The sequence below is a fragment of the Grampus griseus genome, assembly GCF_964374135.1.
Source record: "Grampus griseus genome assembly, chromosome: 6".
NCBI classification, from domain to species: Eukaryota; Metazoa; Chordata; class Mammalia; order Artiodactyla; family Delphinidae; genus Grampus; species Grampus griseus.
The window spans coordinates 65,847,208-65,862,551 of NC_139000.1; the positions used below are offsets into that span (position 1 = coordinate 65,847,208).

The 15,344-nt window shown below is 33.7% G+C and overlaps 1 protein-coding gene across 4 annotated transcripts in view; it reads left to right on the top strand.

Moving 5' to 3' along the window:
* The window catches only part of CNTLN (centlein), a gene marked incomplete at its 5' end in the record, with an annotated part of 329,914 nt that overhangs the window by 137,270 nt on the left and 177,300 nt on the right, over window positions 1-15,344 (top strand). For all 4 annotated transcript variants that reach the window (XM_082656525.1, XM_082656528.1, XM_082656526.1 and 1 more), the window contains 2 exons: window positions 2,239-2,397; window positions 6,163-6,357. In XM_082656525.1, the coding sequence (XP_082512651.1) occupies window positions 2,239-2,397; window positions 6,163-6,357 (354 nt within the window). The remainder of the gene's footprint in view (window positions 1-2,238; window positions 2,398-6,162; window positions 6,358-15,344) is intronic.

Consider the following 15,344-nt stretch of genomic DNA (forward strand, 5'->3'; position numbering starts at 1 on the left):
GCAACATTGTTGTACATTCTATCTCATCTACTTTTCAGATGGTGGTGTGAGAAGACACAAAGAAAGAAACATTTATACATAATATAAAATTATGCTTCCATTCCGTTTACTGAGAGTATGCCCAGAAAATAGCACAAGATGAGAGACAAGAATATGCTCTTCTCTTAGTTGATTTTTACTCCCCAACTGTCTCATAGTATGAACATCTCCCAACTCAAGTGTTTCTTCTGATTAAAGATACATATATTTTGTTCCAGATGACCCTTAAATCCAAGCCAATGACTGATTCTGGCCCTCTCTTTAAGAAAAATTATCTTCTATTATTAGAGGAGAACGTTTTCTGTGTTTTATATTGTATTGAAAGATGATATGTATTATCTTCATCATGTCTCCTTTCTAAACGCAACATTTACTTAGGTCTCTTGGCTAACACATATCTTGACTATCTGTGCTGATGGAATTTTATTCTACAGCTACTGCCTATCTCCTTTGATAATTCTTGCCAGTGTTATTCTTGAAAAATGACAATACTCAGCAAGAATCATTACTATGTGTCTCTTCTCTCCCTCTCTTGTATTATATTTTCTTAAGGCATGTATCATTATTGATTCTCTTCTTTCCCTTCCCCCATTTTTGGACTATTATTTTCTACAGGTTTCAGTTTCTTGAATAGTTACAGAAAAAAAGTGCTATAGTCTAAATGTTTGTGTCCACCCAAAATTCATATGTTGAAATTCTAATGCCTAATGTGATGGCATTAGGAGATGGGGTCCTTAAGGAGGTGCTTCGGTTATGAGGGTAGAACCCTCTTGTAAAAAAGACCTCTCAGAGCCCCCGAGTGCCTTCCACCGTATGAGGATGTAACAATAAGTGTGCGACCTGGAAGAGGGTCCTCACTTGACTATGCTGGCAGTTTGATCTCTAACTTCCAGCCTCCCCAACTGTGAGAAATAACTTTCTGGTTTTTGTAAACTACCTAGTCTGTGCTGTTTTTGTTATATCAAAAGGACGAAGGCAGATGGTGTATGTACATCTATCTGTGTGGGTTCAGGGGTTTCTGTTGTATCTGGAGAATATTAATACTCTAAACCTGTAAAAGAGCAGAGTTCCGGAATTCCCTGGTGGTCCAGTGGTTAGGACTCGGCGCTTTCACTGCTGTGGCCTGGGTTCAATCCCTGGTCAGGGAACTGAGATTCTGCAAGCCATGTGGCAAGGCAAAAAAAAACCAAAATAGAAATTAAAAATAAATAAATAAATAAGCAGAGCTCATTTCTCCCATATTAATATTCATCCATGTTCAACAACTGTCTGCATATCTTTTATGTTTCTTCTTTCTTTTAAGATTTATCTTATGTGAATGAATCACCAGTTTGAGGTTATAAGTAAAGAACAGTCTCCATTAAAAATAGTCTCCAAAATATATACTATAATGTATACTTCTGTGAAATACATCTCTATAAATATCTTTCTCTTCAAATTTATTTTACAACATATTTTCCAGTTTTATATGACCTGTATCACACAGGATTCACCACCACAGGAATCTGGAAACCTCTATCCCAGAGGTGTGGTTTTCCTGGACCCTTAGGGCCATGAAGACTGTCACTCCAGTTCATTTGTCCTTCTGCTTACCAAGTTTACCCTGGGTGGGTTGCAAGGAGTGATTTCACCTTGTATTGCTCTCCTTCCTTCTGACAAAAAACCTCATCATTTCCTTCAAGAGGAGTCACAGGAATCCCAGCCTAGGCCCCTGAGGTGACAAACTAGTGGTGCTTTAAGGAACTTTTGTTTGAAAACTTAATTTACCTTTTGGGATTCTTTTTAATACATTTAAGTTTCTATATAATATAAAATGAAAGGTTGAGTTACCCTGTATTCAGAACTATCTGATAGTTGGCATCAGTGCTTATTAATTCTTGGAACTGAAGTGTAACTTAATTTCAATAAGAAGGTGGTAGTATGACTGTATATCCAGGGTTTTTATTACTATCAAGCTATAAAAGAAAATTGATAAGTATTTGGCTTTGAAAGTCATAGTAGTTCTATCAATACTTTCTAGGTGTATGTGATAAATATTAAATACTTCATATGTTATTTCTCTTGTTAATATGTTTGCCTGCAGTAAAAAATAATAGATGAAAAAACTGGAGGCCGATCTATAACTTTAGATGAACAAAATTATTTAACTAAGATGATCTTTATTCATGCTTCTCTCTATTGCTTGCTTTGCACAGGAAGGAGTTGCAGGAGCTGCAGAATCTGTACAAACAGAACAGTGCACATACAGCACAGCAAGCAGAACTGATCCAACAGCTTCAGCTTCTGAATATGGACACACAGAAGGTACTGAGGAACCAGGAAGATGTTCACACAGCTGAAAGTATATCATATCAAAAAGTACGCTTTTATTCTGTCATAAAAATGTAAATTTATATGTGTGAACTTATAAAAATATATAGAATTCAAATTTTTGCACATTTCAATATTGCTTTATTACTCCCTTTTATATTGCTTCTTCAAAATTAAAAATGAAATATGATTCAATTTGGTAATATTCAAAATTATGTGAGTATTTTTATGGCTGTTAAGGCCGAAACATTTAAAATATACATGCAAATTTATTCTGTAGGATATTGTTTTTATAAATTGGAGTTTTGATATCTACTATGAAACATACTAGGACTGTAGTCCTCAAACCAGGAAGGATTTGGAGAATGGGATTATTCAGCCTTCTATGATGAGAAATTATTCAACAAGTATGATTCTAGTTTATGACCTAAAGCAGTCTTTCAGTTATAGAATTTGCACATTATTTTATTGGCAAATCTGCACAAACACAAATGGGTATGCTGATGAGGTCTTTAGGATCAATATTTTCCAAGGATCTTTCTCTTTATTTTGTGTGTTTCTTTTAAGTAGTCATTTTACTTTACAGTTGTTTAAGGAGCCCCTCAAGAAGGCTTACCCAGATATTTAGGTATGCTGACACAGCAGCAATACTTACAGCTAGTAATTAAAAAACACTTTTATTGAATTCTTTATGTTTTGTGTGGTGTACACATTTATAGAAATAATTTATTTTCTACACAGATCAACCCTATGAGATTGATGTTATTTCCTCTTAATAGTTGAGGCAGCCAAGGCTTAGAGAGGTTAAATGGTGCAGTCTATGTTATTTGGGGATTATTTCTGTCTAAGCTTACTCTTCTCCTAAAAAAGCACTGCGGAAATTCAACATCTATCATTAATATGAAATAAATAACTATTAAGTAAACTTTAAACACATACTTTCAAATGATGCTTTGTAACTGTGGTTTTTCGACTAAATTCTGTGTTTCCTTCGAGTTTCTGTCAGGACGAGGATGACACCAAGCATCAGGGTAGTGTCCATCCTCTCCACTTTGAATAGAACAGCTCCACCTTTTTGTTTTATACAGCGGGATTGCCCATTATGCTTTTGTTTCTAAACCAGACTCCGTTGATAAATTGACTTGAAAAATTGGACCTTATTAGTAACTTTAACTCTTTTCTCTTTTTCACTGTGTAGGTGTTTAACGCAAACCTTTCTTTCTCTTTCTTGATTTTTGCTTGAAAGTCCCTAACCCATGGCAAGTTATATTAAAATATGTCTTTAGGGTTGCTTGTTGTTAAAGTTCATAACTCTTTTCTCTCATGTGCAAATACTTTGCTGTTTCTCCTCTCAGTTAGCAAGAGAGAACTTGGTAAGGTGGAAGAAAAAGGCAGTGTTTCCTTTGCTATTTACTTTTTCAATCTTTTGTTCTAAGATTCCTTTTTCAGCTTTGCTTAACTTAAAATTTAAGATAAATTGTTTCAGCCTTAATTCTACTTTTTGGTTGATCCTCCTTAGCAGCCTTTGCAGAGAGCAACCATTTTTTTAATACCCTACCTGAGAACTTTTGTAGATTCTATATCATTTCAAACAACTGAATACTTAAGCATTTTTATTTGAAGTGATTATTACCAAAGTAATACATGCTTGTGATAAATTTTCAAAAAATTCAGAAGCGTATAAAAAAATAAAGTTCTCTGCCCTCCTGCCTGAAGCCATTGCCCCAGACTTTACTGCTCTTAATATTTGAGAGTGTATCCTAGAGTCCCTCTAGAAGAACAGAATATTTTAAAATTATTTCATCTTTTTAATTATATAAGAATTACATAAATATATTATTATAAAAATTTGAAATGATATAGAAGTACTGATAATGCTAATATAACAGATTTGAGTTCTCTTCCACTCATCCCAGTTCATTTCATTCCCCTCCCCAGGGGTAATCATCTGAGTAGTCATTCCAGACCTTTTCATGCATTATATACTGTGTCTGTGTACATATACACATATCACCAATCTAGGTATCTTACATTTTTAATATTAATTAATTTATCCTATCCTTACTGTTCGTTAACTTGCTGTTTTCAAATAATATGCCTTGAGTATATTTCCATGACAGTATGTATAGCTCTTGCTCTCCTCCTCCTCCCCATGCTCCAACAGAAACATGTAAAGTACAGCGTGGATTTACCAGAGTATAATTTGATTACTGAGGTCTCCCTCCTCAACTTTTTTTTATAAACTTCAGAAGGAGGCATTCCACATCTCTTCTACGGTGTCAGTTTTCCCTACTGGATCATTTCTAACCACATAAAAACATGCTGTTGTGTCTCTGATCTGCATGGAAGACCAAAACAATTAAGCAACAACAAAAAACCTGTCTTGACCTTACTATATTCCTTTCCTTCCCTTCCTTTCTTTCCTTTTCCAGCAATATTCCTTGCAAGAGTTAACTTGTCTCAAAGTTCTCTTCTTCCATTCTCTTTTGAACCTATTCCAATCAAGTTTTTGCCCCTTTCACTCCACTAAAATTTCTCTTTGCAGAATCATTTGTGACTCCCATATTGCTGAATTCAGTAATCTTTTAGCAGTCTTCATCTTACCTCACTTACCAGCAACATTGTCACAGTCGATGACTATATCCTTTGAAACCCTTTTTTTCCCTTCTGGCTTACAGCGTATAACAGTTGTATGATTTTCTTCTTTCAGTTTCTAGCTGTTTCTTTTCTGTTGCTTTCTAGTCTTCCTTAGTCACCCTGTCCTCTAAATGTTAAAATGTTCCAAGCCAAAATCTTAGGACCTCTTTTTTTTCCCTCTCTTTAAATTCATACCCTAGGTGATTTTATCTACTCACCTAGGCTTTCAAAACCATACTGTCTATATGCTGATCACTCCCAGATTTGATTATCTGCTCTGGATCTCTTCCCTGAACTCTAGGAAAGAGTATATCTAATCGCCTACTTAGCATCTTTTAACTTGATGCCTAACGGGCATCTCAGACTTCACATGTTCAAAACTAAGCTATTGTTTGCCCTGCTTTCAGAGGGTGTCTGGAATCCTACTACTTCCCACTACCCCTGCTGTGACCACTAACTTGCATTACCTGAATGTTTGCAGTAGTTTCCTACTTCGTTTCTTTGCTCCCGACCTTACCCACTTTGAGTTTATTCTCAACATAGATGCCAGAATGTTCTTGCTAAAACTTAGTAAGTCAAATCAGGTCATTCCTCTCTTAAATTACCTCCACTGGTTTCTTGTCTGATTAAAAGTAAAAGCCGAAGTCCTTACTACAACCTGTGAGACTCTACATGATCTGGCTCTGCATTACCCCTCTGATCTCATCTTTGCCTTCGCTTCTTAATCTCTCTGCTTTGGCCACATTTAACTTTGTTTTTTCACTTGAACATACCAGGTATTCTTCACCCTCAAGGTCTTTGCACTGGGTTCCACTGCCTGAAATCTCTTCCCCCAGTTATCTGCATAGATGACCTTTTTACTGCCTTTATTCTTCACCTCTCACAGCTTAAATCAGTTCTTTATCATGAAGATTAACATAGCTAGCTTAAAATGTTTGCACCCCTGTATTACAACTGGCCAATAGAACATCTTGTCTTTTTAACGTCAGTTGGAGTTTTGTATTGGTATGTGATTATATCATTTAGTTTCCCATATGTTTTTATATTGTTTTTCCTCTTAGACTATTAAAATAACTTGAGGGCAATGAGTATGTCATATATAGACCATATGTGTAAATATATAGACATAACTATTTTATTGATTATTAATAAATTTGGATATATGTTTTGAAACAGCTTTACAATGAGTTACATATTTGGTTTGAAACCACAAAATCAAGTGAAGCTATGCTCCGACAAAGTGTTGTTAATCTTCAGGATAAGCTATTTCAAAAAGAGCGGGAAAACGCTAAATTAAAAGAAAAGCTTCAGGAGTCGCAAGGAGCACTCTATCCTTTACCTCAAGAATGTGATTCAGACCACTCAGAACAGGTGAGACATTTTCTAACAATGTTACCCAGTATAATATCATATTAAATTTTCTAGTATAATTGACTAAAACACAAAAATTGAATAAATTTGCATATATTAGAATATAAGTGTGGCAGATTTATGTTGTGCTATTTTTTGTACTCTGTAGACATAAATATTATATACAATGTGGATTCATATAGAAATGCATATAGAAACACAGGGTGTATCTGGTATCGTTATTGGGATGAAACATTTGGCTGATATATGATAATGAAGAGGAAATTAATAGGTCATGTCCACTTCGAGACGTTTTATTGAATGGGGTAATGGAATGAGAAGAGTATTGAATAGAAAGTCGCATAAAAGTACTTGCCATAATTCCTGGTATGTGGTAGTTAATACCATTTAATCCCAGTTCTATCACTATCTTGATATATGATTTTGGACAGATCAGTTGACGTTTCTACCTATTCTTGTCCTATTAAGTGAGGTAGTACAAATGTATAGATAAATATGCAGATTCAGGATTCAAATAAACCTGGGATCAAATTATAGCTTTGCCTGTGACCTTTGTGAACTTGAGCAAATTTCTTAACCCTTTAGCCAAAGTTTCTTCACAAATAAAATGTTGATATTAATAGTATCTTTGTCATAAGAGTTTTGTGAGGATTAATGAGGTATAATGCATGTCAAATGCAGAGCCTGTCACATAGAAAATATCCAGTGGTACCTCTTTTAGATAATTTTCAAGGTAACTGTCATCTCTAAATATGTATTATAAAACAATCTTATTCCTATAAAGTTATTTGTTTTTAAGGCACTCAGTACTTCTTTAAGTGTTAGAATTTAAAGAAATGAAATTAACACAAGTACGTAATTGGGAGCTTAAATGTTTATTAATGATCCTTTAACTTTAATGATCCAGTAATTTTTCAACCCAGCATATTTTGTCTTGCTAACAACTCAAACATAAGATTTTTTCATTTGTATTGTATTATATTGAATTTTTTGGACATCAGGTGCACAGAATTGGGTTAGTCATAAGATTTGTATCATGACACAGTATTATGTTACATGCATATTTATTTTAATTGTTACTTTTTTGTTATAATAAACACTGTTGGTCCCACCAACTAATTCAAGGGTAGGAAATTACTAATAACTTATATCTGCTTGTATCCTTCACCCTTTACTGGTACCCTGATTCTCTCACCAGAGGTAACTACTGAACTATTGATCATTTTGATTATTTTTTAGAAAGTTTTATCTCATATAAATTTATGAGGAAATAGAATATTGTTTAGTTTTGCCATTTATAAAAATGTTTCAAATTGTATTGTTTCCTGGGATTTGGCAATTTTGACTCATCACTGTGTTAAGATTTATCTATGATGTTTTGTATAACTTCATTTATTTTGACTGATATAAAATATTCTGTTATATGTGATTATATCATAACTACTTGTCCATTCATTTGTAGATGAGTATTAGGGTTATTTCCAGTTTTTTGCTGTTATGAATAATGCTGCAATTGACATTTTTGTACATGACTCTTAGTACACACCTGCATGCATTTTTGTGGATTAACTATCTCAGAATGGAAATCCTAGGTCTAGGGTGTGAAAATGTAAACTTTCACAAAATACTGGTCACTTATTTTTCAAAGTGGTTTTCATCAATTTTACTCATATCAACAATGCATTTGGCTGTATTTCCTACAATTACTAGTCAAGTGAGTGCCCTCCTCTGCAAAATGTCTATTTATGTCTTTTATCCATTCTTGTACTGGATTTTTTTCTTATTGATTTGTAAAAGTTCTTTAAATGTCCTTGATATTAATCTCTAGTAAGTTAAATGTGTGGCAAGTATCTTCTCTCAGTGTGTACCTTGTCTTTTCATTTTCTTTAACATGTCATATGATAAACAGAAATTCTTAATTTTAATTTAGAAAATTTAATCTTTTATACTTAGAGCTCATTTAAGAAATTCTTCCCTACCCCAAATATGGAAATATTTGCACCTCTGTTTGCTTCAAAAAGTTTTAAAGCTTTGTTTATGTCATTTATGTTCATAATTCATTCGGAATTGTATTTCACATACAGTATAAGGTAAGGATCCATTTTTATTTATTTATTTTTCCCTAAATAGTAGCCAGTTTTTCCAAATCAACCCATTGGATGATCCACTTTTTTTCTTGTGTAGTGCTGGTCTACCTCTATCATATATCCTAGTTTAGTATATTGAGTTTCTTTCTAGACTCTTTTCTCTATATTCCTGGATAATGTTACATCATCTTAATCAGTATAGCTTCATAGTAAGTTTTTATATCTGGTAGATTACTTTCTTACTGTTCTGTAAAGTGTCTTGGCCATGTTGGCACTTAGCACTATAACTTTAAGGATAATTTAGTTTCATGAAAACACTTGAAATTTTTTGTAAATGATTTTATTGAAGTGTAACATACAAATACTAAAGTGTACAGACCTTAAGTGTTTAACTCAATGACGTTTCACAAATTGAACACATCCATATAAATACCACTCAGATCAAGATGTAGAATATTACCAGTATTCAGTAAACCTCCATAATGTTCCTAATTAGTGGCTACCCCTACAATGTAACCAGCTTTGTCTTCTATCATCATTGATTAGTTTTGCTTCTTTTTGAAACTTACAGTATTTTACCTTTAAACACTCTATATGCTATGGGGTTTTTTTGTAAATGTCGTTTATCGTATTAGGAAGTTCCCATCTAGTCACAGTTTGAAAGCTTTTTCATGAACAGGTATTAATTGTATACAATGTCTTTTAAGATGATGCTAGGGTTTTTCTCATGTATTCTGTTAACATGGTTATTACATTGATTGTTTTTCAATTATTAATTCAGTTTTGTATTCTTTGAAATAAACCTAACTTTGTTGTAATGTTTTATTATTTTCATATTGCTGGATTCAATTGGCTAATATTTTTCTTAGGATTTTTACATCTATATTTATGAGGGATATTGGGCTGTACTTTTCCTTCCTTGAATGTTTCTTGTTAGATTTTATCAAGGTGATGCTGGTGTCCTAATATGAATTGCAAAGTATTCTCTCTTTTTTACTTCACTAGAAGAGTTTGTATAAAACATATTTCTTTCTTATTAAACACTGAATGCTCTCCTTCTAACATAAGGAACAAGTCAGTTATATTCAACATTGTACTGGAGATTCTAACTAGTACAGTAAGGCAAGAAACAAATAAAATCATGCTGATTAGAAATAAGGAAGTAAAACTCTTTTTATTCACAGAACCTGAGCATCCGTATACAAAGTGTACTGAATCTATGATGAAACAACTAGAAATAGTAGGAAAATTTAGCAGTGTTGCAAGATACCATCAATTTACAAAAGTCAATTATATATCTAAATATTAGAAACAAATAATTAGAAATTGAAATTGAAAAAGACCATTTATAAGAATATCAAAACTTGTGTAATAATTAAGGATAAATTTGATAAAATATGAAAAGTACAAAACATACCAGAGGGAAATTAAAAGACATATGTAAGTGGACAGCTAGACCAAGTTCATGAATCAGAAGATACAATGTTGTCAAAATGTCAGCTCTCCCCAAATTGATCTATTTATTATGTAATCCCAATCAAAATTCCAGAAAGCTATAGTTTTTAGATAAATACAAGCCAATTCTAAAATTTATAGGGAAATGCAAGGGACCTAAAAGAGCAAAATAAAGTATTGGGTTAGCTAAAAAGTTCATTTGGGTTTTTCTATAAGATGTTATGGAAAACCCTGAACGAACTTTTTGACCAACCAAATAGTAAAACATAAAGTTGGAGGACTTAACACTACCCAATTTTGAGACCTATTTATCAAGCTAAAAAAGAAAAAATGGTGTGGTATTGGCGTAATGATTGACAAAATAATTGGTATAACAGAATAGAGTCCAGAAAAATACCCACTAATACATGTTGCTGTATAGTACCTCTTGAAATGCGGGTACTGCAAGTCACTTTGTTCTTTTTCAAGGATGCTCTGTAGACTCTTGCTCTACTGCTTTTTTATAGAACTTTTAGTATTAGCTTGTCAACTTTACAAATAAATATTCAGTTAGAAATGTTTCTAATTTCCCTTGTAATTTTCTTTTTGCCCCTTTGGTTATTAGAAAATGTGTTATTTACTTTTGAAATGTTTGTGTTTTTTCCTTGTATATCTTATTTTTATTCACTTCTTATATACTTCCATTATGGTCAGAGATAGTGTTCTATAAGATTACTGTATTTGGAAATTTATTGAGACTTGTTGTATGGTCCAGCATATAGTTTTGATGAATGTACTATTTATACCTGAAAATAATTTTTAATCTGCAGGTATTGACTGGGGTGTTCCTTAAATATCGATATTAATTTTGTCATTGCGGTTGACAGTGTTCAGATCTTCTGTCTTTAGTGATTTTTATCCTTAGTTTTTAAATCAGTTTTGCTTTCAGTTGCTGAGAGAGGTGTTAAAATCTTCCAGTATGATTGTAGATTTTTCTGTTTTCCCTTTAGTTTGTCAACTTTTGTTTCATGTATTTTAAAACTGTTTTATTAGGGGCATATATATTTATGATTGTCATTTCTTTCTAATTAAATGAACCCTTTGCTATTGTAAAATGTCACTTTTAACTATAATAATATTCTGTTGACTTGAAATCCAATTTTATGATGTTAATATAGCCAATCAGTCTCTTTAATGGTTACATTTTCCATGGGAGGATTACCTTTTTCTTATTCTTTAAATTTCCATCTATAGGTGTCTTAATATTTAAAGTGTGTATACAGAGTAAGATTCTGTTTTTTATTCATTCTGACAATTTCTTCCATTTCATTGCAGCATTAGTGCACTTAAATTTAATTATTAATATGGTTGGGTTTAGGTGTACCATCTTACCATTTGTTTTCCATTTGTCCTATTTTTTGTTCCTCTGTTCCCATTTCCTTCCTTTTTCTGGATTAATTGACTGTTTATATATTTTTAAAAAGCAATTTAAAAACATCACTTTTCTGTCTTCTGGACTCCACTGTTTCTCACAGTATCACTGGAAATTTGTTTCATTGTTCACTTAAATGTGATCTGTCAGTTTTGGCTGGCTTTTTTCCTGAATATTTAACCTTTGGTTTTAAGCACTTTAACTGTGATGTTCCCAGGTATGATTTTCATTGTAGTCATCCTTCTTGCAGTTTGATAAGCTTCTTTTTTTTTTTTTAAGGTTAAACTTTATTTATTATCCATATTCTATTTCCTGGGGATTTAAAAAAAATTTTAACAACTTTATTGAAGTATAATTGCTTTACAATATTGTGTTAGTTTCTGATATATAACAAAGTGAATCAGCTATATGTATACATATATCCCCATATCCCCTCCCTCTTGTGTCTCCTTCCCACCCTACCTATCCCACCCCTTTAGGTGGTCACAAAGCACTGAGCTGATCTCTCTGTGCTATGCAGCTGCTTCCCACTAGCTATCTATATTACATTTGGTAGTGTATATATGTCAGTGCTACTCTTTCACTTCATCCCAGCTTACCTTTCCCGCTCCCCATGTCCTCAAGTCCATTTTCTACATCTGCATCTTTATTCCTGTCCTGCCACTAGGTTCATCAGAACCATTTTTTTTTTAAGATTCCATATGTATGTGTTAGCATACAGCATTTGTTTTTCTCTTTCTGACTTACTTCGCTCCATATGACAGACTCTAGGTCCATCCACCTCACTACAAATAAGTCAATTTCATTTCTTTATTTGATGGAGTAATATTCCATTGTATATATGCGCCACATCTTCTTTATCCATTCGTCTTTCAGTGGACACATAGGTTGCTTCCATGTCCTGGCTATTGTAAATAGTGCTGCAATGAACATTGTGATACATGATACTTCTTGATACTTTTCTCAGGGTATATGCCCAATAGTGGGATTGCTGGGTCATATGGTAGTTCTATTTTTAGTTTTTAAGGAACCTCCATACTGTTCTCCATAGTGGCTATATCAATTTACATTCCCACCAACAGTGCAAGAGGGTTCCCTTTTCTCCACACCCGCTCCAGCATTTATTGTTTGAGATTTTTTGATGATGCCATTCTGACTGGTGTGAGGTGATACCTCATTGTAGTTTTGATTTGCATTTCTCTAATGATTAGTGATGTTGAGCAGCTTTTCATGTGCTTCTTGGCCATCTGTATGTCTTCTTTGGAGAAATGTCTATTTAGATCTTCTGCCCATTTTTGGATTGTGTTGTTTGTTTTTTTAATATTGATCTGCATGAGCTGTTTATATATTTTGGAGATTAATCCTTTGTCTGTTGCTTCATTTGCAAATATTTTCTCCCATTCTGAGGGTTGTCTTTTCATCTTGTTGATGGTTTCCTTTGCTGTGCAAAAGCTTTTAAGTTTCATTCGGTCCCATTTGTTTATTTTTGGTTTTATTTCTCTTACTCTAGGAGGTGGTCAAAACAGATCTTGCTGTATTTATGTCATAGAGTGTTCTGCCTATGTTTTCCTCTAAGAGTTTTATAGTGTCTGGCCTTACATTTAGGTCTTTAATCCATTTTGAGTTTATTTATGTGTATGGTGTTAGGAAGTGTTCTAATTTCATTCATTTACATATAGCTGTCCCGTTTTCCCAGCACCACTTATTGAAGAGGATTTCTTTTCTCCATTGTATATTCTTGCCTCCTTTGTAAAAAAATATGGTAACCATATGTGCGAGGGTTTGTCTCTGGGCTTTGTATCCTGTTTTATTGATCTATATTTCTGTTTTTGTGACAGTACTATACTTCTTGATTACTGTAGCTTTGTAGTATACTCTGAAGCCCAGTAACCTGATTCCTCCAGCTCTATTTTTCTTTCTCAAGATTGCTTTGGCTATTCGGGGTCTTTTTGTGTTTCCATACAAATTGTGAAATTTTTTGTTCTAGTTCTGTGAAAAATGCCATTGGCAATTTGATAAGGATTGCATTAAATCTGTAGATTGTTGTGGCTAGTATAGTCATTTTCACAATGTTGATTCTTCCAATAAAAGAACATGGTATATCTCTCCATCTGTTTGTATCATCTTTAATTTCTTTCATCAGTGTCATCTAGTTTTCTGCATATAGATCTTTTGTCTCCTTAGGTAGGTTTATTCCTAGGTATTTGATTCTTTTTGTTGCCGTGGTAAATGGAATTGTTTCCTTAATTTCTCTTTCAGATTTTTCATCATTAGTGTATAGGAATGCAAGAGATCTTTGTTTGTTAATTTTGTATCCTGCTAGTTTACCAGATTCATTGATTATTAGCTCTAGTAATTTTCTGGTAGCATCTTTAGGATTCTCTATGTATAGTATCATGTCATCTGCAAACAGTGACAGTTTTACTTCTTCTTTTCCGATTTGGATTCCTTCTTTTCTTTTTCTTCTCTGATTGCTGTGGCTAAAACTTCCAAAACTATGTTGAATAAAGTGGTGAGAGTGGGGAACCTTGTCTTGTTCCTGATCTTAGGGGAAATGGTTTCAGTTTTTCACATTCAGAACGATGTTGGCTGTGGGTTTGTCATGGCCTTTATTACGTTGAGGTAGCTTTCCTCTATGCCTACTTTCTGCAGAGTTTTTATCATAAATGGGTGTTGAATTTCATTGAAAGCCTTTTCTGCATCTATTCAGATGATCGTATGGTTTTTATCCTTCAATTTTTTTAAATGGTGTATCACATTCATTGATTTGCGAATTTTTAAGAATCCTTGAATTCCTGGGATAAACCCCACTTGAGCATGGTGTATGATCCTTTTAATGTGCTGTTGGATTCTGTTTGCTAGTATTTTGTTGCAGATTTTTGCATCGATGTTCATCAGTGATATTGGCCTGTAGCTTTCTTTTTCGTGACATCTTTTTCTGGTTTTGGTTTCAGGATGATGTTGGCCTTGTATAATGAGTTTGGGAGTGTTCCTCCCTCTGCTATAGTTTGGAAGACTTTGAGAGGATAGGTGTTAGCTCTTCCCTAAATGTTTGATAGAACTCACCTGTGAAGCCATCTGGTCCTGGGCTTTTATTTATTGGAAGATTTTTAATCACTTGTGATTGGTCTGTTTATATTTTCTGTTTCTTGCAGGTTCAGTCTCAGAAGGTTGTTCTTTTCTAAGAAGTCCATTTCTTCTAGGTTGTCCATTTTATTGGCATATAGTTGCTTGTAGTAATCTCTCATGACTCTTTGTATTTCTACAGTGTCAGTTGTTACTTCTCCTTTTTCATCTCTAATTTGTTTATTTGAGTCTTCCCCCCTTTTTTCTTGATGAGTCTGGCTAGTGGTTTATCAATTTTTTTTTAAGGTTTTATTTATTTATTTATTTTTTGGCTGCATTGGGTCTTCATTGCTGTGCACGGGCTTTGTCTAGTTACAGTGAGCAGGGGCTACTCTTTGTTGCGGTGTGCGGCCATCTTATTGCGGTGGCTTCTCTTGTTGTGAAGCATGGGCTGTAGGCGCGCAGGCTTCAGTAGTTGTGGCACACAGTCTCAGTAGTTGTGGCTCATGGGCTTAGTTGCTCCGCGGCATGTGGGATCTTCCCAGACCAGGACTCAAACCCGTGTCCCCTGCATTGGCAGGCAGATTCTTAACCATCTGTGCCACTAGAGAAGTCCTAATGGTTTATCAATTTTCTTTATCTTCACAACGAACCAGCTTTTAGTTTTATTGATCTTTGCTATTGTTTTCTTCATTTCTTTTTCATTTATTTCTGACCTGATCTTTATGATTTCTTTCCTTCTGCTAACTTTGGGGATTTTTTTTGTTCTTCTTTCTCTAACTGCTTTAGGTGTAAGGTTAGGTTGTTTATTTGAGATTTTTCTTGTTTCTTGAGGTAGGATTGTATTGCTATAAGCTTTCCTCTTAGAACTGCTTTTGCTGTATCCCATAGGTTTTGGGTTGTCATGTTTTCATTGTCATTTGTTTCTAGGTATTTTTTGATTTCCTCTTTTATTTCTTCAGTTGTCT